Source organism: Papio anubis, chromosome 8 (genome assembly GCF_008728515.1).
Source record: "Papio anubis isolate 15944 chromosome 8, Panubis1.0, whole genome shotgun sequence".
Taxonomy (NCBI): domain Eukaryota; kingdom Metazoa; phylum Chordata; class Mammalia; order Primates; family Cercopithecidae; genus Papio; species Papio anubis.
Genome location: NC_044983.1, coordinates 16,187,756 through 16,209,692, shown reverse-complemented (window position 1 = coordinate 16,209,692; position 21,937 = coordinate 16,187,756). Strand labels below are relative to the sequence as shown.

General features: G+C 43.4%; 1 protein-coding gene, 1 long non-coding RNA gene and 1 pseudogene across 5 annotated transcripts in view; 2 read left to right on the top strand and 1 right to left on the bottom strand.

Annotated features, from left to right (window-relative positions):
* Positions 1-200: 200 nt before the first annotated feature.
* LOC110743914 lies at positions 201-16,570 on the bottom strand. 2 transcript variants are annotated; one of them, XR_002523720.2, is made up of 3 exons: positions 16,110-16,570; positions 14,370-14,427; positions 201-914 (listed from the first exon to the last, which is right to left on the bottom strand). It is a non-coding gene; the product is annotated as an uncharacterized LOC110743914 (long non-coding RNA). The 2 variants fall into 2 exon arrangements; XR_002523719.2 differs by lacking the exon at positions 201-914 and having other exon boundaries at positions 14,169-14,427.
* On the top strand, positions 11,162-12,930 carry LOC101009213 (annotated as a pseudogene).
* Positions 16,570-21,937, top strand: part of ASAH1 (N-acylsphingosine amidohydrolase 1) — a 30,189-nt gene continuing 24,821 nt past the window's right edge. For 2 of the 3 annotated variants that reach the window (XM_021942078.2, XM_017961816.3), the window contains exon 1: positions 16,570-17,555. In XM_021942078.2, coding sequence (XP_021797770.1) covers positions 17,478-17,555 — 78 coding nt within the window. In that variant the 5' untranslated portion in view covers positions 16,570-17,477. Of the gene's footprint in view, positions 17,556-17,671; positions 17,835-21,937 lie in introns of those variants that run through there. The other variant, XM_003902473.5, reaches the window with a different exon arrangement.

Here is a 21,937-nt window from a genome sequence, read left to right as displayed (position 1 = left end):
TTCATCCAGGGTTGGGGTTTTACAGAATAGGCAATGAAAGGACAAAAAGGGAGAAAGTTTAATATACTGGCAAGTAAGTGGTTAAAATGGTGGCCCATGGAACCTAAGCTGCAGAGGAGAGGAAGAAAGCAGATAGGTTGATGAAAACAGAAAAACCTATTGGAGGAGAATATTTCACTGACCCCTTTGCAGGACTGGCTACAGGGGTACCTCATTTACTCTGCCTGCCATTCTCAAGTTCTCACGGGAGGGAGCGCACAAGCAAACAAGGCAGGAACTGGGGTGCACAAGCACTGGAACCGACCAGCCACTTTGGCACCAGCGAGATCAAACTCCACTCACTCAGACCACTGTGTTCCACCCGACAGGAGCGAACACACAGGTGAGTAGGTACAGGAGCTACAGTGAACGCTTTTGGGCACCCCAGGAGCAAACTCCATGCAGACCCCAGGCGGCAATGAACCGGCAGGGGTGCCTGCAACTCCCAAAGCCCCAGAGGGTGTGTTACGGTGCTCTTTCAGCTCTGCCACCTGTGGACAGCTTGAGTGTTAAAAGCTCAGTGGGCCCTCTGCCCTTTTGCATGAGGTGGCTGCCCTCCTCTGGTGAGGGCAAAGGGCCAGTGTAACAGCCTTTTATATCAGCGCTGATGGTTCCTGAGCTCTTGTCTGGCATCCAGGAGAAATGAGGTCATACAAACAAATAGAAGGACGGTAAATGCAGTGAATTTGATTGCCGATGAAAGTGGCTCTCAGCAGGAAGGGGAGCTGAAAAGAGGATGGTACTCTTTCCCCGGAGTCCACCCATCTCTGGCTGGATTCTTCTCCAAAGTTATGTCATCAAGCTGTCCCTCTGAAGTCCAGCTGCTTCTCTCTGACGTCCAGCTGTTTCTCCTCCCTGCTGGCTGAGTCTGGGGTCTTTATAGACATAGGATGGGGTGGGGCAGGCCATCGTAGTTTAGGAAAAGACAACATTCAAGCAGAAAAACAGGGATATAAGTTCTCACTTTAGGCAGTGGTTTCAAGTTTTTCAGCTTGAGGGTGATGCTTCACCAGGGATCTGCCTGTCTGCCTAGAATTTCTCTGCCTCCTGCCTCTATCATTGTATCACTATCAAAGAACAGATATAATTGGGTGAAACATCTAGAAAGCTAAGAAGCCTATACTCTAGATATAGCTGTTTGTGTGTAAGATAGGTATCTTCCATTCTAGTCCTTCCTTTTTATAGACTACTTTATATCTGAATTTTATGGCTTACGTAAAGTTTTATGATCTGACCTGGAAATTTAGTAGAAGTGGTGAGGTACACACCTCAAAATCAGAAAAGAGGCACAGTAGCATAAGCTGAGTCTCAGATTTCTCATCCATAAGATGGGGATAATAACAGAACTTACTTTATATTTGTATGAAAAATGCATATTGACTTTCCAACACCCAACTTAAAGACATCTGGAAATTCATTTGCAGTCTAGTCATTTATTACATTATTTTAGACACTAGTTGGGTTAGGATGTCAATGCAGTTATTTTAGGTAGCTCATTTATTCAGTGAATATTCACTGAGTGCTACTACATGCCAAACATTGCTCTAGCTGCTGACAATATGGCAGTAAACAAAACAAAAATCTCTGTCCTCATGGAGCTTGCATTCTAGTCAGAGAGAGACAGATGCTAAACAAATAAAAAATATGTACTACATCAGGGGGTGATAGTGTTTGGAGTCAGGTAAAGTAGAGTAAGGAGGATAGGGAGTATGTTCTGAGTCCCACCTTATACCCGTCATCTACAATGCTATAGGAAGGCCTCACTAATAAGGGGCCACTCGAGCATTTGGGTGTGCCACATGGGCATCTGGGAAAGTACATTCCAAACAAAGGCAGCAGTAGGTGCGTCAAGGAGAGTATATTTGGCACATTTGAAGTCCAGAAAGAAGGCCAACGTGATTGGAGTACTGTGAGAAAACGGGAAAGTGGTAGAATATAAGATAGGCTGGTTGGATCAAAGCAGCCTTGTGGGCCATGGTAAGATAATTGACTTTAGGCTGGGCATGATGGCTCACACCTGTAATCCCAGTACTTTGTGAGGCCAAGGTGGGTGGATCACCTGAGGTTAGGAGTTCGAGACCAGCCTGGCCAACGTGGTAAAACCCTATTCTCAACTAAAAACATAAAAATTAACCAGGCGTGATGTGCACCTGTAGTCCCAGCTACTCAGGAGGCTGAGGCAGGAGAATCGCTTGAATCCAGGAGGTGGAGGTTGCAGTGAGCTGAGATAGCACCACTGCACTCCAGCCTAGGAGACAGAGCACGACTCTATCTCGGAAAAAAAAAAAAAAAAGATCTGAGTGGGGTGGGGTGGAGTCGTTGAGGGGACCTTGGGGCCAGGAGTGACATGCTCTGATTTTTGTGGAGATTAGATGGGGGATGGGAGAAAGCGGGGATACCGGTTACAAGGTGGCTACAATAATCCAGATAAGAGTAACCTGGAAGAAAAGCAGAAGTAGAAAGTGGTGAGAAGTGGTCGGATTCTGGGTATCATATATTTTGAAGGTAAAGCTAATAGGATTTGCTGGTGCATTGAGTATGTGGTAAGAAAGGGAAAAATGAAAGTAACTGTAAGATTTTTTGGCCTAAACAAACTAGAAAGATGAACGTGCCATTTACTGAGATAGGGAAGATTTGGGAAAGAGACAGTGTATAAGAAAATAGGTTCTTTTTTATTTTTATTTATTTATTTATTTAGAGACCGAGTTTCATTCTTGTTGCCTTAGCTGGAGTGCAATGGCGCAGTCTCGGCTCACTGCAGCCTCCACGTACCAGGTTCAAGCGATTCTCTTCCCTCAACCTCCCGAGTAGCTGGGATTACAGGCACATGCCAATCTTCCAGCTAATTTTTGTATTTTTAGTAGAGACAGGGTTTTGCCACATTGGCCAGGCTGGTCTCGAACTCCTAACCTGAGGTGATCCACCTGCCTCAGCCTCCCAACATGGTAGGATTACAGGCATGAGTCACTGTGCCTGGCCCATAAGTTCTTTTTTAGACAGGGCACATTCAAGATACCTATTAGATATCCAAAGTAGATGAGGCTGAGAAGCAGCTACATATAAGAATCTGAATTCAGAGGACAGGTCTGAGCTAGTGATATAAATTTGGAAATCACTGTCTTCATCCATTTGTGCTGCTGTAACAGAGTACCTGACATAAGGCAATTTATAAAGAACAGATAATTATTTTCTCAGTTTTGGAGGTTGAGTCCAAGATCAAGAGCACAGCCTCTGGTGCAGCCTTCTTACTGTGTTCTCATCTGGTAGAAGGAAGAAGAGCAAAAGATGCCAAATGCTTGGTGAAGCCTTTTTATTTTTTATTTTTATTTTTGAGGTGAAATACATTTTTATTTGTTAATTAACCATTTATATTTTCTTTTGTGTAAATTTTACTTTAAGTTCCAGGATACACATGCAGAATGAGCAGGTTTGTTACATAGGTAAACATATGCCACAGTGGGTTGCTGCACCTGTCAGCCCATCACCTAGGTATTAAGCCCCACATGCATTATCTATTTTTCCTGATGCTCTCCGTCCCCTCACCCTACCCTGACAGGCCCCAGTGTGTGATGTTCCCCTCCCTATGTCCATGTGTTCTCATTGTTCAGCTCCCATTTATGAGTAAGAACATGCAGTGTTTGGTTTTCTTTTCCTGTGTTAGTTTGCTGAGGATGATGGCTGAGAAGCCTTTTTAATAAAGGCCTTAATTCCATTCATAAGGGAGAAACCTTCATGACTTAATCACCTCTTCAAGAAGCCACCTCTTATTATCAGCACACTGGCAACACCTGAATTTTGGAGGGGACGTATTTAAACCATAGTTGTCATCAGTATTCAGATGGGACTAAAGTCATGAGAGTGAATGAGGTCACATTAAGTGGTGAGCACAGACAAAGAAAAAACGATGTCTGATGACCAGGCCCTAGGGTATTCCTGCATATAGAGGTCAGTTGATGAGGAGAAACCAACAGACTATTCAAAATGTGGCCAATGAGTAAGGGAAGAATCAAAAGAGTGGTACCCCAGAAGCAAAATGATGTAAATATTCCAGTGTCTAAGATACAACCATGGAACTGGGTATTTGAGGTAAAATGGCATCCAAGAACATTTTCAGAAGTCAAGAAACGAGAATACTGGAAAGGTTGTCTTTGTGGATGTTGAAATCACCAAGAATGTTGCCAAGAGTCACATTTAAAAGAGCGACAGTGAGTCAGGAGTCAAAACCTTCAAGGAGTGAGGAGAAGCAGGGGACCCCAGAGGTCTACAGGTAATTACAGCGTGATGGCAAGTCAAGTAATTGTGAATGTTCTGGAATGTTGAAGTTTCCAAGTCAAGTAATTGTTAATGTTCTGGAATGTTGAAGTTTCCAAGTCGAGTAATTGTGAATGCTCTACAATGTTGAAGTTTCCAAGTCAAGTAACTGTGAATGTTCTGGAATGTTGAAGTTTCCAAGTCAAGTAACTGTGAATATTTTGGGTGATGGTAACAATTAGGTTGGCAATATGAAAGTGTTAATATTCAAATACATTTTACCTACAAAAATGGTAATTTTATATCTTCAACCACATATAACAGAACATGTGTAAAGTATGTTTCAGTTGAAGCTGCCTTTATAAGTCTATATATATAAGGGGACTTCAAAAAGTCCATGGAAAATGCATGCTACAAAAAAAAAACTATGCATGATTTCAAAATTTGTTTGCACCAAAATAAACTCATACTATCTTGCTGTAATATGTCTCAAAGGATCTAGCTGGAGGTACTAAGAAGAAGAAGTCGTCAGTTAGAAAACAGTCTCTATCTGAGCAACACAAATTCTGTAAAATTGAAGCAAGAATATCAAATTTACAGTAAAGCTTTGGTGGAAGAACAGTGAAATCACAAATGCTTTACAAAAAGTTTATGGTGACAATGCCCCCAAAGAAAGCAGCAGTTTACAAACAAATAACTCAATTTAAAAACGGATGAGACAGTGTTGAAGAGGAAACCCCCAGTGCCGGATCATTACATCCATTTGTGAGACAAAAATTCATCACCTTCATGCCCTAATTGAAGAGGACTAACAATTAACAGCACAAACAACAGCCAACAGCATAGACATCTCACTGGTTCGGCTTACACAATTACAAATGAAAAATTAAAGTTGAGCAAACCTTCCACTCAGTGGATGCCAAAACCATTACACCCAGATCAGCTGCAGTCAACAGCAGACCTTTTAAATGAACTTATTTTTTAGGAGTTTCACTCTTGTTGTCCTGGCTGGAGTGCAATGGCACGATCTTGGCTCACCGCAACCTCCGCCTCCCAGGTTCAAGCAATCCCCCCTAGTAGCTGGGATTATAGGCATGTGCCACCACACCTGGCTAATTTTATATTTTTAGTAGAGACGGGGTTTCTCCATGTTGGTCAGGCTGGTCTCGAACTCCCGACCTCAGGTGATTCGCCTGCCTTGGCCTCCCAAAGTGCTGGGATTACAGGCGTGAGCCACTGCGCCTGGCCTTAAATGAACATTTTAAACAAGTGAGATCAAGATGCTGAAGCATTTATTTGAAGAACTATAACAGGATGGCTTTACCAGAAGGATCCTGAATACAAGGCACGATCAAAGCAGTGGCTTCCAAGAATCGCAAATGGTGCAGTCAAAGCAAAAGCAGACCAGGCCAGGCGCGGTGGCTTACACCTGTAATCCCAGCACTTTGGGAGGCCGAGACAGGTGGATCACTTCAGGCCAGGAGTTTGAGACCAGCCTGGCCAACATGGTGAAGCCTCGTCTCTCCTAAAAATACAAAAATTAAGCCAGGTGCAGTGACTCACACCTGTAATCTCAGCACTTTGGGAGGCCGAGGCAGGTGGATCATTTGACGTCAGGAGTTTGAGACCCTGCTCGTCAACACGGTGAGAGCCTGTCTCTACTAAAAATACAAAAATTAGCCAGGTGTGGCGGCACGCACCTGTAATCCCAGCTGCTCCGCAGGCTGAGGCATGAGAATTGCTTGAGCGTGGGAGGCAGAGGTTGCGGTGAGCCGAGATGGCGCCACTGCACTCCCGCCTGGGTGACAGAGCGATACTCCATCTCCAAAAAATAACAGTAAAATAAAAATATAAATATAAAAATACAAAATTAGGAGTGCTGGTGCATGTCTGTAATCCCAGCTACTTGGGAGGCTGAGGCAGGTGAATGGTGTGAACCTGGGAGGTGCAGAGTGCAGGTGCAGTGAGCCAAGATTGCGCCACTGCACTCCAGCCTGGGTGACAGAACAAGACTCTCTCTCCAAAAACAAACAAAGCAGCCAAGAGCAAAGATCATGGCAACAGTTCTTTGTGATGCTCAAGGCATTTCGCTTGTTGATTTTCTAAAGGGCCAAAAAATGACAACATCTCCTTATTATTAGAGTATTTTGAGAAAGCAAAGCTTTAGCAGAAAAATGCCCAGGAGATTCACCAGAGAGTCCTTCTTCACCATGACAATGCTCCTGCCCATTCCTCTCATCAAACGAGGGCAATTTTGCAAGAGCTTCCACGGGAAATCATTCTGACTTCTTTTTGTTTCCTAATCTTAAAAAATCTGTAAAGGGCACCCATTTTTCTTCAGTTAATAAAGACTGTATTGACATGGTTAAATTCCCGGGACCCTCATTTTTTTAAGGATGGACTAAATGGCTGGTATCGATGACAATAGTGTCTTGACCTTGATGGTGCTTATGTTAAGAAATAAAGTTTATACTTTTTATCCTTTAATTTCATTTTCCATGAACTTTTTGAAGTCCCCTTGTATATATATATTAGTGTGATATTCTTTTTCACTTGCAAACTCCCTGAGATCTGGAACTTGTATTTCCCTGCATATGTATCTTCCATAACACCTAGTAATCTGCTCTTCATTTAATGGTCGTTTAGTACTTTCTGTACACACGTTATTACTATAATTGTTATTGTTGGCTTCTCTTGTCATTTCAGGGTGACTGTCATACTCCTCACCTTTCTGAGCCAGGAAACAGTTGAGAAATATACGCAGGCATTAGAAATATACACAGATTAGATTCTGCTTTCTTGTTCATTAAGCTGAAACAGAGAAAACAATTTTGACCTCAGGCCAAAATGGAATTCCAACACCTTCTACTTTGGAATGAACTTGTGTACTCAGTCATTAGACAAATGCAAATGACTTTTCAGGGGCACAGTCAATTTCTAACAGGAGGAGAGTGAGCTGAGGGCAGGGTGAGGATGGAGGCGTAGGGACCGGATGTGCACCCTGCTGGCAGGAAGTGCTTATAGGCACCATTCCTTGACTGCCTTCTCTCTAGGTCTCCCAGAGCTCTCATTTTAGAGTGCTTTCTTCCAAATCTTCACAGCCATTATGTTATAACGTCATGATTTTAAAGTGTGTTGGTGATGTGTCACTTTGGGAAGACGTGGTCAAAGGCAGCAACTACTTTCACGTCCACTCTTGTCATCCAAGGCTTCACTCATTGGATGACGTTCACTCTTGTCATCCAAGGCTTGCTGCAGTGGGATTACCACTGTGGGCAGGCAGATCTACTACTGTGGGTAGGCAGATCTGAATGAGAGCGCCAGAAGAGAGGCCAGGCCATGCATGTTCGGTGATCTTTTCAACTAATTACCAATTAGATACATCTCTCCTTCCCTAGGGAGACATGAATGGAGGAGATTGCAGAGAAAGGTGGACGTTTTTTTCCGAAAACATCTGATGCTAGATCCAGGTTTTGTGACACCTGAATCTTATGCAATTTGAGTGGTCCTCCTTAAGGAAAAGAATACAAAATTACAAGTATAAAATTTGGTAAAAGGCTGGGAAGGGGCATGAGCCAGTGAAGGTACTAAAACTTAAGCTTCATAGATTTACTGTATATCCGCTTCTCAACAAGGGAGAAATGTCTATTTTTATGTATCAGTTAGGATGCTCTCAGATACAGTAATTTAACTTGCAAGCAAACCAACTTGTCCAAGCTTCAATAACAGAGTAGTGGCTGATGTAAATGAAGAGTCCAGTTGCTGGACAGGATCTGGGGTTGGTTGATCTAGCATCTTGACAATGTCATCAATGACCCAGTTTCTTTGCATCTTTCCACTGTGCACTCCACAGTATCAATTTCATCTTAGGCGGCTCCCTTCAGGTTTATAGCATGCATGCCAGCAGCAATGGGGATTCCTAGCTTCCTCTTTCATATTAGAAGAGAGAAGGCAAGGCCGAGCATGGTGGCTCACACCTGTAACCCCAGTACTTTGGGAGGCCTAGGCAAGTGGATCACCTGAGGTCAGGAATTTGAGACCAGCCTGGCCAACATGGTGAAGCCCCATCTCTACTAAAAATACAAAAAATTAGCCAGGCGGGGTGGTGGGTGCCTGTAATCCCAGCTACTCAGGAGGCTGAGGCGGGAGAATTGCTTGAACCTGGGAGGCAGAGTTTGCAGTGAGCCAAGACTGTGCCACTGCACTCCAGCCTGGGCAACAAGAACAAAACTCCATCTCAAAAAAAAAAAAAAAAAAAAAAAAAAAAAAAAAAGAGAGAGAGAGATGACAATTGCCTCAATTATAGAGCAAACGTCCTGAGCTTCAAACCATGGCCTGTTTGGTTTAAGTGCCTGAGTGACTAAGGCCTAAGCCAAGCACTGTGGCAAGAGGTATAAGGAGACTTTAAATGTCGTAAGCCAATTGAGGCTCGCCCCGAGAGATAAGGGTAAGAATGTGTCTCATCTAAGTCACATACGGGCCACATAATGAACAGTGGAATTGAGGCTGGTGAAACATTCCCAATGTACAATATGCAACCAGATGGTAGAGCCTGGAAGAATGAGTGAAATGTATTGAAGTTTCAAGCTACTTGTTGGATTTACACGTTCTCCTCCATCTTTATTTTTCTCTACCACTAGACTGAAAGTCCAGGAGGGCAGGAATCATTTGATCACTGTTACCCAGCACCTACATTAAGAGATCAATATGTGTGACAGACTAAATGAATTTAGCATGAACTTATTACTATAATTATTTTTGTAAAATGGAACTATGAAAAATGAAACTATGTGGAAATATGAAGTCCAAATGGCAAAAACATTGAGAGATGATCACATTTGAGTTAAACTGAAAATAATTTTGGGGTCAGAACCCTAGGTCTCATCAAGAAAAGTGGAAATAGAACAAAGTGTTTTTTTAAGTGGCTCTTCAAATTCCAACATGTTTCGGGTGTCAGGTTCGATGAGACATGAAAAATGTTTCAATAGAAACAGAAAGGTAAGTGCAAAGAAAAGAATAATGAATATGGGGGGGAAGGGAGGGAGAGCATTAGGACAAATGCCTAATGTATGTAGGGCTTAAAACCTAGATGATAAGTTGATAGGTGCGGCAGACCACATGGCACATGTATACCTGTGTAACAAACATGCATGTTCTGCACATGTATTGCAGTATTTAAAGTAAATTTTTTTAAAAAAGAATAATATAACTATTTTATTTTGATATCATATGGAGGAACAATTACATTAAATGTGAGCACTAAATTTATAGTTTTGTAGAGGAATAAAATACAGTATCAATATACCTCAAGCTGAAGGTGATGATTTAACATTTTTTATCATCTAAAAATAAAACAAGCTGGGCACAGTGGCTCACGCCTGTAATCCCAGCACTTTGGGAGGCCAAGGTGGGAGGATCACTTGAGCCCAGGAGTTCGAGACCAGCCTGGGCACCACAGGGAGACCCTGTCTGCAAATGAAAAAAATCAGCTGGGCATGGTGGCTTGTGCCTGTAGTCTCAACTACTCAGGAGGCTAAGGCGGGAGGATAGCTTGAGCCCAGGAGGTTGAAGCTCAAGCTATTCTCCTGTACCACTGTACTCCAGCCCGGGTGACAAAGTGAGAGAGACCCTGTCTCAAGAAAATAAAAGAGAACTAAAAATAAAACATCTTTTTTGGTGTGATAAAGCTGCTACAGAAAAAGAAACAATAATTTTGTATGGTTTCTGATTTTCCATTTTTAAACATCTTTTATTATCTAGATCCCTTCCTGAAGAGTTGAACAAAAACCTGTTTGAAACTCAGAATACATTTTAAATATATTAAGCCTTGAAAAAAATTAAGTAACCCATTGTTGGTGTGGGGAAAAGAAAGAGAGATCAGACTGTTACTGTGTCTATATAGAAAGAAGTAGACATAAGAGACTCCATTTTGTTCTGTATTTGAGATGCTGTTAATCTGTGAGCCTACCCCCAACCCTGTCCTTGCAAGAGACACCTGTTGTGGTGACTCAAGGTTTAATGGATTTGGGCTGTGCAGGGTGTGCTTTGTTAAACAAGTGACTGAAGGCAGCTTGCTGGTTAAAAGTCATCACCATTCTCTTAATCTCAAGTACCCAGGGACACATACACTGCAGAAGGTCACAGGGACCTCTGCCTAGGAAAGCTAGGTATTGTCCAAGGTTTCTCCCCATGTGATAGTCTGAAATATGGCCTCGTGGGAAGGGAAAGACCTGATTGTCCCCCAGCCTGACACCTGTGAAGGGTCTGTGCTGAGGACGACTAGTGTAAGAGGAAAGAAGGCCTCTTGGCAGTTGAGATAGAGAAAAGCATCTGTCTCCTGCCCGTCCCTGGGCAATGGAACATCTCAGTGTAAAACTCAATTGTGTGTTCTGTTTACTGAGATGGGAGAAAACCGCCTTAGGGCTGAAGGTGGGACGTGCTGGCGGCAATGCTGCTCTTTATGCACTAAAAAGGTTTATGGAGATGTTTGCATATGCGTATCAAGGCACGGCACTTTTCCTTAAACTTATTCATGTCACAGAGAACTTTATTCATATGTCTTACTGCTGACTTTCTCCCTATAATGATCCTATTATCCTGCCACTTCCTTTTCTTTAAGATGGTAAAGATAATGATCAATACATACTGAGGGAACTCAGAGACCGGTGCTGGCGCGGGTCCTCTGTATGCTGAGCGCCGGTCCCCTGGGCCCATTTTTTCTTTCTCCATACTTTGTCTCTGTGTCTCATTTCTTTTCTCAAGACTCTCATTCCACCTAATGAGGAACGCCCACAGGTGTGGGGGGGCAGGCCACGCCTTCGTATTGGTGAATGCTTCTGTTAAAATGTTTATTTCTTGGCCCTCTCGTGCAGCCTAAGGCAGCGGCAGCATGGAGGGCCAGAGCACGTCGGTGGCGCTCTCGGGCTTTGTGCTCAGCGCACTCCCCTTCCAGCACCTCAGTATGGACTCAGAGACGGTATTCTTGGGGAAGTAAAAGTTGAAGCCAAAAATAGCATTACTGGGGCCGGGCACGGTGGCTCACTCTTGTAATCCCAGCACTTTGGGAGGCCGAGGTGGGCGTATCACAAGGTCAGGAGTGCGAGACCAGCCTGGCCAACACAGTGAAACCTCGTCTCTACTAAGAATACAAAAATTAGCTGGGCGTGGTGGCAGGCACCTGTAATCTCTACTAAGAATACAAAAATTAGCCGGGCGTGGTGGCGGGCACCTGTAATCCCAGCTACTCAGGAGGCTGAGGCAGGAAAATTGCTTGAATCCGGAAAAAAAAAAAAAAATAGCATTACTGATTCCCAAATGGATGATGTTGAAGTTGTTTATGCAATTGACATTGAGAAATATATTCCATGCTATCAGCTTTTCAGCTTTGATAATTCTTCAGGTGAAGTAAATGAGCAAGCACTGAAGAAAATATTATCAAATGTCACAAAGAATGTGGTGGGTTGGTACAAATTCCATCGTCATTCAGATCAGATCATGACATTTAGAGAGAGACTGCTTCACAAAAACTTGCAGGAGCATTTTTCAAACCAAGACCTTGTTTTTCTGCTATGAACACCAAGTATCATAACAGAAAGCTGCTCTACTCATCGACTGGAACATGCCTTATATAAACCTCAAAAAGGACTTTTTCACAGGGTACCTTCAGTGGTTGCCAATCTGGGCATGTCTGAACAACTAGGTTATAAAACTGTATCAGGTTCCTGTATGTCCGCTGGTTTTAGCCAAGCAGTACAAACACACAGCTCTAAATTTTTTGAAGATGGATCCTTACGGGAGGTACATAAGATAAATGAAATGTATGCTTCATTACAAGAGGAATTAAGAGTATATGCAAAAAAGTGGAAGACAGTGAACAAGCAGTAGATAAACTAGTAAAGGATGTAAACAGATTAAAAAGAGAAATTGAAAAAAGGAGATGAGCCCAGAGTCAGGCAGCATGAGAGAAGAGAATCCAAAAACACTCAGGAGAACATTTTTCTTTGTCAAGCATTACGGACCTTTTTACCAGAATCTAAATTTCTTCATTCATGTGTTATGTCTTTAAAAAATAGATATGTTTCTAAAGGTAGCTGTAACAACAACCACTATCTCGATGTAGTAGACAATCTGAACTTAATGGTAGAACACACTGACATTCCTGAAGCTAGTCTAGCTAGTACACCACAAATGATTAAGTATAAAGCCTTAGACTTAGCTGGCAATTCAAGAGATCATGGCGGGCGGATCACGAGGTCAGGAGATCAAGACCATCCTGGCTAACACGGTGAAACCCCGTCTTGACTAAAAATAAAAAAATTAGCTGGGCGTGATGGCATGCGCCTGTACTCCCAGCTACTCAGGAGGCTGAGGCAGGAGAATGGTGTGAACCCAGAAGGCGGAGCTGGCAGTGAGCCGAGATCGCGCCACTGCACTCCAGCCTGGACGACACAGCAAGACTCCGTCTCAAAAAAAAGAGATCATGGCTGTTAGACACACAAGACAAACCATCTAAAACAGAAACTGATAGTAGTAACCAAAAAAAAAAAAAAAAAAGCATCCAAAATGAGCAGCCCAGAAACAGCTGAAGAGACTGAAAAAGATGAAGGTTTTGGTGAACATTCACCGTCTCCCACGTTTTGATCCTTTTAACCTTAAAAGGAGATTTTTTAATTTGGCTGATGGGTAAAGCCAAACATTTTTATTGTTTTTACTAGGTTGAGCTACTTGCTTACCTAGTAAAGGTAAGTTCATTTGTTTTTACTATGTTCACCTGTTTGCAGTAATCCACAGATAAGTCTTAGTGCATTTATTTTACAAAGTACTTTTTCGAACATCAGATGCTTTTATTTCCAAACCTTTTTTCACCTTTCAATAAGTTGTTGAGGGAAAGGCTTACACAGACACATTCTTTAGAATTGGAAAAGTGAGGCCAGGCACAGTGGCTCACAGCTATACTCCCAGCACTTTGGGAAGACAAGGCAGGAGGACTGATTGAGTTCAGGATTTAGAGACCAGCCTGGGCAACACAGTGAGAACCATCTCTATTAAAAAAGAAAAGTATCAGAAAAGCAAGAATAGCCTCATTTTCACAATGTGGGAAGAAATTTGTATGAAAATTTATCTGAGTCATTAAAATTCTCCTTAAGTGATAATTTTTTAGAAGTACACTATGGCTAGAGTTGCCAGATATAATGCTGTATATCACGCAATAAATTTGCAAAACATGATCTAAAATTTAAATTTGTACTTGCTAAATCTGGCAGCCTTAATTATTATGCAACTATAACCCAACACAAACAGTAATGTCTCCTCTACTTTAGAGTCCTTTGCCCGAAATTTAGCAAATCCATAATTTTGAGTACAGTACAAGCCTGGTAATCCAGTGTGTTTGGGACAGGTCAGTGGAACTCAGAACTGATACATATATACATACATGTTTATCACCTTCAGTGTCTATTAGATATAAATCATCTTTTTATGTAAAAGACACTACTGGTTTGAGGATAGACTTGTCTAGGAATATTTTGTCCTCCTGTTGACAGCACCACTGTACATCCCAATGTAACATTTCTACAAAGGGAAGATCTCTTAACCAGGCATACTTACATTTGCTAGTTAGAAAATCATTCTGAGCAGTTTTAACTCCATTCAGTTGAATGGTGTATTACATTGTATGAGCTATCTGGGGACCAGATATAATGACAGTCATACAGAACCACTTTTATTCAACATATGTAAAATGTGATAACATTTTAAATAAGCGATTTGCTTAATGAACCTTGATTGATATGAAGGGGAAGTGTCATTCTTTACGTCACTCCTGAAACACTTTTCTATCCAAAGGTTGGTTTGAGTCAGTATTGGCATCATACAAGCACTTACTATAAAAAAAGTTTATTAGTGGCAATGTGATAGAATTTATTCCTGATATCTGATGTTATAAACTTTAGGGTCCCTAAAATATGCAGGATCCTTGTATGTAACTGGCATAAACCCCGTGAAGAGATAATTAAAGTTCTTGACAAAGCATAATAAGCACAATTTCAGCTAGCTCAATTCAGTTGTTGAGGTACTCTTACCCATTATTTGAGCTCTCTTAATTACTTTTGTGATTTCTTTGTTTCTTCCCACAAAGACCTGTAAAATAAAAAGCTTCCTTATTCATAAAAAATGTCAATAAAGTTAAAAAAATTTCTCTAACTGAAACATTATTTCCGTATCTCTTGACCTTTTAGTACACATTTTTGTATATTCAGTTTTACTAAACCAAGTCAAACCTGTTCCAAGTAATGTGGTGTTATATGCGATAGGCTTCATTTAGGGTGGGGTGGCTAGGTTGCAATGCTTTTAAATCAAGGCTCCACCTCAGGAACCTAGGAATGTTAGGTGGGAGATTAGGAAGTCCACGGCTTGCCAAGAACTTCAGCTATTCCATAAACAATCTGATTACATATCCTGACTCTTGCACGCTAAACAGGTTTTCCAAGTCTTAAACTTGATGCTTCTTTGCAGTATTGAGCCACCCTTTCCATGGACACGATCATGCATTTGTACATTTAAATACCATTTTCTATGAACAGATCAGTATGCCAAAAACCACTGCAAAGTCTCCTACACACACCTTGCCTTGACTTTCTGTACATTTCTAGTATTAAAGAATGGTGTAGGCAAAAAAAACACATACACGTGTAAGAAAAAAAAGACATGCCGGGCACGGTGGCTCACGCCTGTAATCCCCACATTTTGGGAGGCCGAGGCGGGCGTATCACGAGGTCAGAGGATTGGGACCGTCCTGGCTAACACAGTGAAACCCATCTCTACTAAAAATACAAAAAAATTAGCCAGGCATGGTGGTGGGCGCCTGTAGTCCCAGCTACTCGGGAGGCAGGAGAATGGCGTGAACCTGGGGGGCAGAGCTTGCAGTAAGCCGAGATCACGCCACTGCACTCCAGCCTGGGCGACAAAGTGAGATTCCGTCTCAAAAAAAAAAGACATGCATAAAATGGTTTAATTTTAGGGAAGTAGATTTACATTTTATCTGAAAAGAATATCAGTATATAATAGGCCTTTGAAAGTTAGATGCATAGTTCTACGAAAGTGGTGCCTAAGAATACTATGTCAATCGACACATTTTTTCCATAAAGTAACTGATTTTGCTAGACTACCTAATCACCAATTAACATCCTCTTGTAGGGAAAAAAATATGCTCGGTGACATGTTTAAATCGCGCTCAAGAGTACTGAAGAGGAATGATCTTCAAATCAAATAGCTATTTGATTTAGTAATAACAACTAAAAGATGGGAATCCTCTTCTTCTTGGCACACTTATTTTTAAGCTCCAAGGTAATTCAATAGATTCAACATTTAACACGTGTATTCAACATTACACTTTTTTTTCTGGAGTGAAATGGCTCTGAATGCCTTACAGAATTTGCCCTGCTCTCCTTAACTCCCTTACTTTATCTATTAATACTTCTTTCTTCTTTTCCCCTTGTTCCTTCTGTGCCAGACCCACACACGTCTGCTGTAACTGAACATGCCAGGCACATTCTCCCTTTTAAGCCTTTTAACAGCTGCTGTCTCTGCCTAGAATACTCTTTCTTGGGCACACACAAAACTAGCTTCCTGGCCTCCCTCAAACTTCTGCTCAAACTTCACCTCCTTAATCATGTCTATCTGTCCCTCTTATTTAAAACTGTGACTCTACCACTTCTGATCTCCACATTTGATGCTCCTGGCCCCCCCTTTTTCTCCACAGCATTTATCACTAACATCCCAAGTAATTTTCTTACCTATTATGTTTATTGCCCATTTCTCACCTAGAATATAAGCCTCAGGGTGGAAGAACTTGGTCTTTTTGTTGTTCACTGCTTATCCCCAGAGTCAGGAGACATGGTTGGCACATTGTAAGTCCGCAGTAAATATTTTTGAATTAATAACGAATATTTCTACCATCTGCTAGCTTACTGTTCATGCAGGAACTCAAGTGTGTTTTAAGCATGTGGTATACTTCAAAAGTTAAACTTCCTCCTTAAGGAGAACACTGTCATCTACTCCCCCTTTAAAAAAATAGGAAAAAAAGTAAAACAAAACATCACCTTCTCATTTCCCCACCTCCAACAAAAAGATTGTTGAGTTTTCTAAAGAAATAATACAAATGGATAATGGAGATTTCGGTAGCGTGCTGAGCTTCATCAAAGCACTAAAACAATGCTGCTTGAGACTTCAGAGGCTCAACCAGGAAGTGCAACCCAGAGGGCAGGATTTCCTGCAGGACTTTGAAATCCAACCCGGTCACCTACTCGCGCGACTGCGTCCACGGACGGCACGAAAGCCAAGCGAGTCTCCCTGCCGAGCTACTCGCTTCGGCCTCCTCCCAGACTGAGCTTTGCCCCGCCCACCTGAGTCCTTCGCCAGTTAGGAGGAAACGCAGCCGCTTAATGAACGGCAGAGTTTGGCTGGGAGATAAGGCTCGCGGGTCCCACCTGGCCTCCTCCCCAAGTCTAAGCGCGCTTTTCACCGAGGCCTCAATTCTGGGATTTGGCAGCTCTGCTGTGAAAGCCCAAGTGGGTAACCAACAGCCTGGAGGACCCGAGTGGATTCGTTTCTCTCTTCCTCCTCGGCCACTCAACTGCTTCTTGTCCCTGACCCCGCGGTGGGGATGAATAACTCATTTCGGGCCCGCTTTCCTCAGAGGGCAAAGATGGGTCAGGGTGGGATGTTATATTGGTGTTGAGACTCTTTGGATCCGTTTGGTGGGTATCGAGGACACTTGAATACCCGAGACAGGTTGCACCCGCCTGCCGCAGGCGTCCCGGCGAAGCTGCGCGGGTGATGCTCCCGGCCCCACCCACGGGGCGGGGCTCCGGCTCGGTCCGACCAGTGCCCGCGGTGGGGGAGGGCGATGGATCAGGCCACGCGCCAGGGGCGAGCGCGACTCTTCTTCTGCTGCTCCCTTCCCAGCCTGGAAGGCGCCCTCTCTCTCTATGCCACCCTTTTCACGGCACTGAAAAGCCCCGTCCTCTCCGTCCAGTCCCGCCTCCTCCGAGTGCTCCCCCACTGCCTGGGATGGTGCGGTCCCAGGTCGCGGGTCACGCGGCGGAGGGGGGCGTGGCCTACCCCCGGCCCAGGCGGCTCTTCTCTTTGCCTCTGCTGGCGTCCGAGGAGTGGCGTTGGTCCCCGGAGCGATGCTGGGCCGGAGTCGCCTCGCCTTAGTGCTCCTGGCTGCCGCCGTCAGCTGTGCTGTCGCGCAACACGCGCCGCCGGTGAGTGAGCTTGAGACGAGGCGCGGAGAGGGGCGTGCAGGTGCGGGCGCGGATGGAGGCGCAGGTGTGGCGGGGCGGGCGGGGACGACGAACACCTGGTGCTGGGCAGCGTCTTTTCGGGGGTCTGTGGTTTCGTGTACAGGGATATTGGTGCAAAGCGGGCTGGTGAACCCCGTCCTCGGTTGATTCGGTGCTACCTGGATGGAACTAGAACACCTTTAAAGGAAATCCTGATCTCTGCAGGATACCTGGAAGTGATTCGCATATTCGCAAATTTGAGTGAGTGTACTTGAATAACCAGTTCCAGGCCCTTGCATTTTGAACTGTTTAAATAAAATGTTCTGGTAGACCTGTGTGGGTTAATCAAGGACAGACTGCCTGATGGCCAGGTGCTTTCTTCCGAAGAAGTTCAGGAGCTCAGCTCAGGATACTGCAGGGCCCTGGGAAACGCTGAGTGGTCCCTAGCCTAGGCGGTGCTAGCAGCCCAGGGCATGCCCCAGAGGGCCCCCTGTGGCCTTTTGCACCCAAGTCATGGGATCGCCTGTCCCGTGGCTCTTTCCCAAGAGCAAGTCACAGGGCCACGGATTTCCTAACTGCAAGAGACAGTGAGAGACTAGCGTGACCCTTTTATTTTACAGAAGAGGAAGTAGACCTAGAGTGAGAAAATCTTTAGCCAGAGGTTACACTGTTGTTTACTGAACATGCCTAACGCCCGAGTACTCTTGACGCTAGTACTCTTTCATAATTCATTTCTTTATAAAGCAGTCAGACTGCGTTTGTCTTTGCCAACAGACCGGATAAGTAGGAACCTGGCGCATCTGGCCTGAGGCTGAATATGAGATGGTCTTGAATAGCTTAGGTCGGTTATTGAAAGTGGAGGCAAGATGTACTTTCTTTTATACCTGTAAGGAGAAATTCTTTAAAATCATGTTGGGATATGACTTAGCCATTAAAACTGATATAATGTTTAGCAGATAAAAGTAGAATCCAGAATAGTATATACAGTTTTTCTTGTAATAGAAAAATGCACAGAACATATATGCGGACTCGATTGAAAGGCCGTAAAATAAAATTGCTCTACCGTGGGTAGGGAATTAATTTGCTTGAGGGTAGTTGGTATTACCGGAATTTTGAAAGGGTTTGATACTTTGCTACTGTCAGGGCCCTTCATTCAAAGTCCACCAGGAACACACTATGAGTTGAACAAATTGGGTTTAGTGTTCTTTGAGGCAAATAAGAACACACACCATGAGCGACGGTGGGTTATAGAAAAAAACCCATTACAGAATTTGAACTTTGGTTGCATGATTTCGGGTAAGACTAAGGAACCGGGCTTTGCTGTAGATAGAATGCTCTTAAACGAGTTGATGGGTGCAGCACACCAACATGGCACATGTATACATATGTAACAAACCTGCACGTTGTGCACATGTACCCTAGAACTTAAAGTATAATTTAAAAAAAAAAAAAGAAAGGGGCAATTCTATGACTAAGGAAGCAACAGCCATTCTACTTAGCAAGAGAAGGGGATGCTTGGTGTTTTGCGTTGCAGGTGACCTTGTTTTTGTCTGTGCTTGGACAAAATCCTCAAGTGGCATTGCTTTGTCTTTCTTTGTCACGTCTCCAAATAATCTTATCCGAGGTAGCTATCTGTGAGATTGTTTATGTCCAGGAGGAAAACAGAGCTTACCGGGCTGTGAGTGTCAGATGGGCTTGTAATAATATTGAGATATAGCTGTGGGACTCAGAGCAGTTTCAGGTGTTGGAGGCTGTTTTTTCTTCTTTCTCAATAGCTTTATTTATTCTAGCAAAAGTATTTTGATAGCTATTTTCAGAAGAAGAATCAACAACCTCTCAATGGATGTAATAGTTCTTACCTAGAACAGCGATTAGCAAAGTCTAGTCTGGCCACTGGTGTCAGTTTGGGAAGCTGTTTTCAATGAAATCAGAAAAGTAAGAATGCAAAACTAAAATTATTAATTTAGAATGTTAATCTTTATTCTGATTGTATGGACTTCCAGTTTTCATTGTTACTAACACGTTCTTAAAAATCAGCTAACGGCAGAGGTAGATGTTGTGGGCATGGAATTTGTTTTGTTTTAACATCTCCATTTGAGAGAATAAAAATTTGGACCCTCCTGTGCCAAGGCCTCATTAATTTTTTTTACTGGCCTGGAAAATCCTGGAATCCATGGGCCAAAGGACCTTTAGAACCTTAGAGAAGTTCCGTGACTTCATTCTCTGAGAAGAAGAAGCAGTTTTTTGGTTGGAGTCGTTATATGATAAACTATCGCCTCGTGGTAGCAAAAGATATTTCAAAACTACTTTTGATAAATGTGAATAATGAGAACTGGCTTTAAATTGGAAACAAGTCATTTGATTTGGAACATCTGTAGGGATTTTTTGTTTGTTTTTGAGACTTTTCACAATATTCATATGTTAAGGTCCTCCTGAGTTTTTCTTCATTATTGAATTTTTTAGGAGCCTATTAAGAGATGATGGTGAAGACAGTGGCACAAGAACTGTCTGGAGAGACAGCACCAGATGACATCATCCAGGGTTCTGTAGACTCTTACTAAGGATTCAGAAATTTATCCTAAAAAATGGGAGAATCTGGAACCAGCCAATGGGAGGCCATTAAATGGTTTTAGCCAAGATAACATTTTCACTTTAAAAAGATGAGTCTGGATTGGAGGGCAGCAAGGGTAGATGTGAGGAGACTGGTCCAGAAAAGAAACAGGGTGCATTGAGGGATGGTGGCACCAGGGGTGAGGGAGAGAAGTAGATGTTCTAGAAAAAAATCAGGAGGGCAAATGAGCAGAAGGAAGGATTGGGTGAGGATGAGGGAGTGAGGTGTCAGCGTGACCTGCACGTTACCGAAGTGCTTCACTGGGCGAATGGTGGCATCAGTGCCAGGGAACATGGGGAGGGGAAAGCTTGGGGGCTAAAGAATGGGGATTGTTTTCATTTGGGGTATGTGTTAAATCTCAGGTGGCAGAGAAACATTCAGCAGGCCACTCGTACTAGCCCTCAGAAGAGAGACACTGAGAGTCATTGGCATAATGATATTATTTGAAGCTCTTGGAGCAGATGAACTCACCTAGAAAGAGGACTAGAGAAAGAGAAGAAAAGAGAACTAGGCAAAGGCTAAGTAACTTGCACATGTATGTGTCAGGAAGAGGAGAAATTGCCAAAGTTAAAACAGGGCAGGCTGGGCACGGTGGCTCACGCCTGTAATCCCAGCACTTTGGGAGGCCAAGGCGGGTGGATCACCTGAGGTCAGGAGTTTGAGACTAGCCTGCCCAACATGGGGAAACCCCATCTCTACTAAAAATACAAAAATTAGCTGGGCATAGTGGCTCAGGCCTGTAGTCCCGGCTACTCAGGAGGCTGAGGCGGGAGAAGTGCTTGAACCTGGAAGGCAGAGGTTGCAGTGAGCCAAGCCTGGGCAATGAGGGAAACTTCCTCACCCGCGTGCACACACACACACACACACACACACAGCAAAACAAAACAGAAGAGTAAGTGGGACAGGAAGTTCAGGGAAGAGACTAGGATGGGTTAACTATGTTGAATATTATTGAGATGTCAACAGTATTATGATACTAGGCAACTGGAGGTCATTGGTCACCTCGGCCAGAGCAGTGTTGGGGGCAGAAAATAGCTTGCAGTAGGCTGAGGGTGATCGGCAGGAAAGGAACTAGAGGGGAGAGATGGCTATTCTCAGTAATAAGTCTGACCCACTTCTTTTATTTTTATTTTTATTTTTTATTATTTATTTATTTATTTTATTTTATTTTTTTTTTTGAGACGGAGTCTTGCTCTGTCACCCAGGCTGGAGTGCAGTGGCCGGATCTCAGCTCAATGCAAGCTCCGCCTCCCGGGTTCACGCCATTCTCCTGCCTCAGCCTCTGGAGTAGCTAGGACTACAGGCGTCCGCCACCACGCCCGGCTAGTTTTTTGTATTTTTTTTAGTAGAGACGGGGTTTCACCGTGTTAGCCAGGATGGTCTCGATCTCCTGACCTCGTGATCCGCCCGTCTCGGCCTCCCAAAGTGCTGGGATTACAGGCTTGAGCCACCGCGCCCGGCCCTGACCCACTTCTTAAGATGTGTGAAGATGAAACATAATGGCTTAGTAATGAATTGCCAAAGTAAACTTATTTTTATGCATCAACTTCTCATATGAGTTAACAGCATATGTCAACATTGTTGACATTGGCTATTGAATCAGCTTTAGCAATGATTTTCACACAGTTGCCAGAAATCTCATAGACCGCATCTGGCCGAGGAATTTATTGTGCTTCATCTGCTTTTCCCTACTTCTCCCAAAGAAGGAACACACAGGTGTAATCCATTCACTTTATTCAACAAATACTGCTTG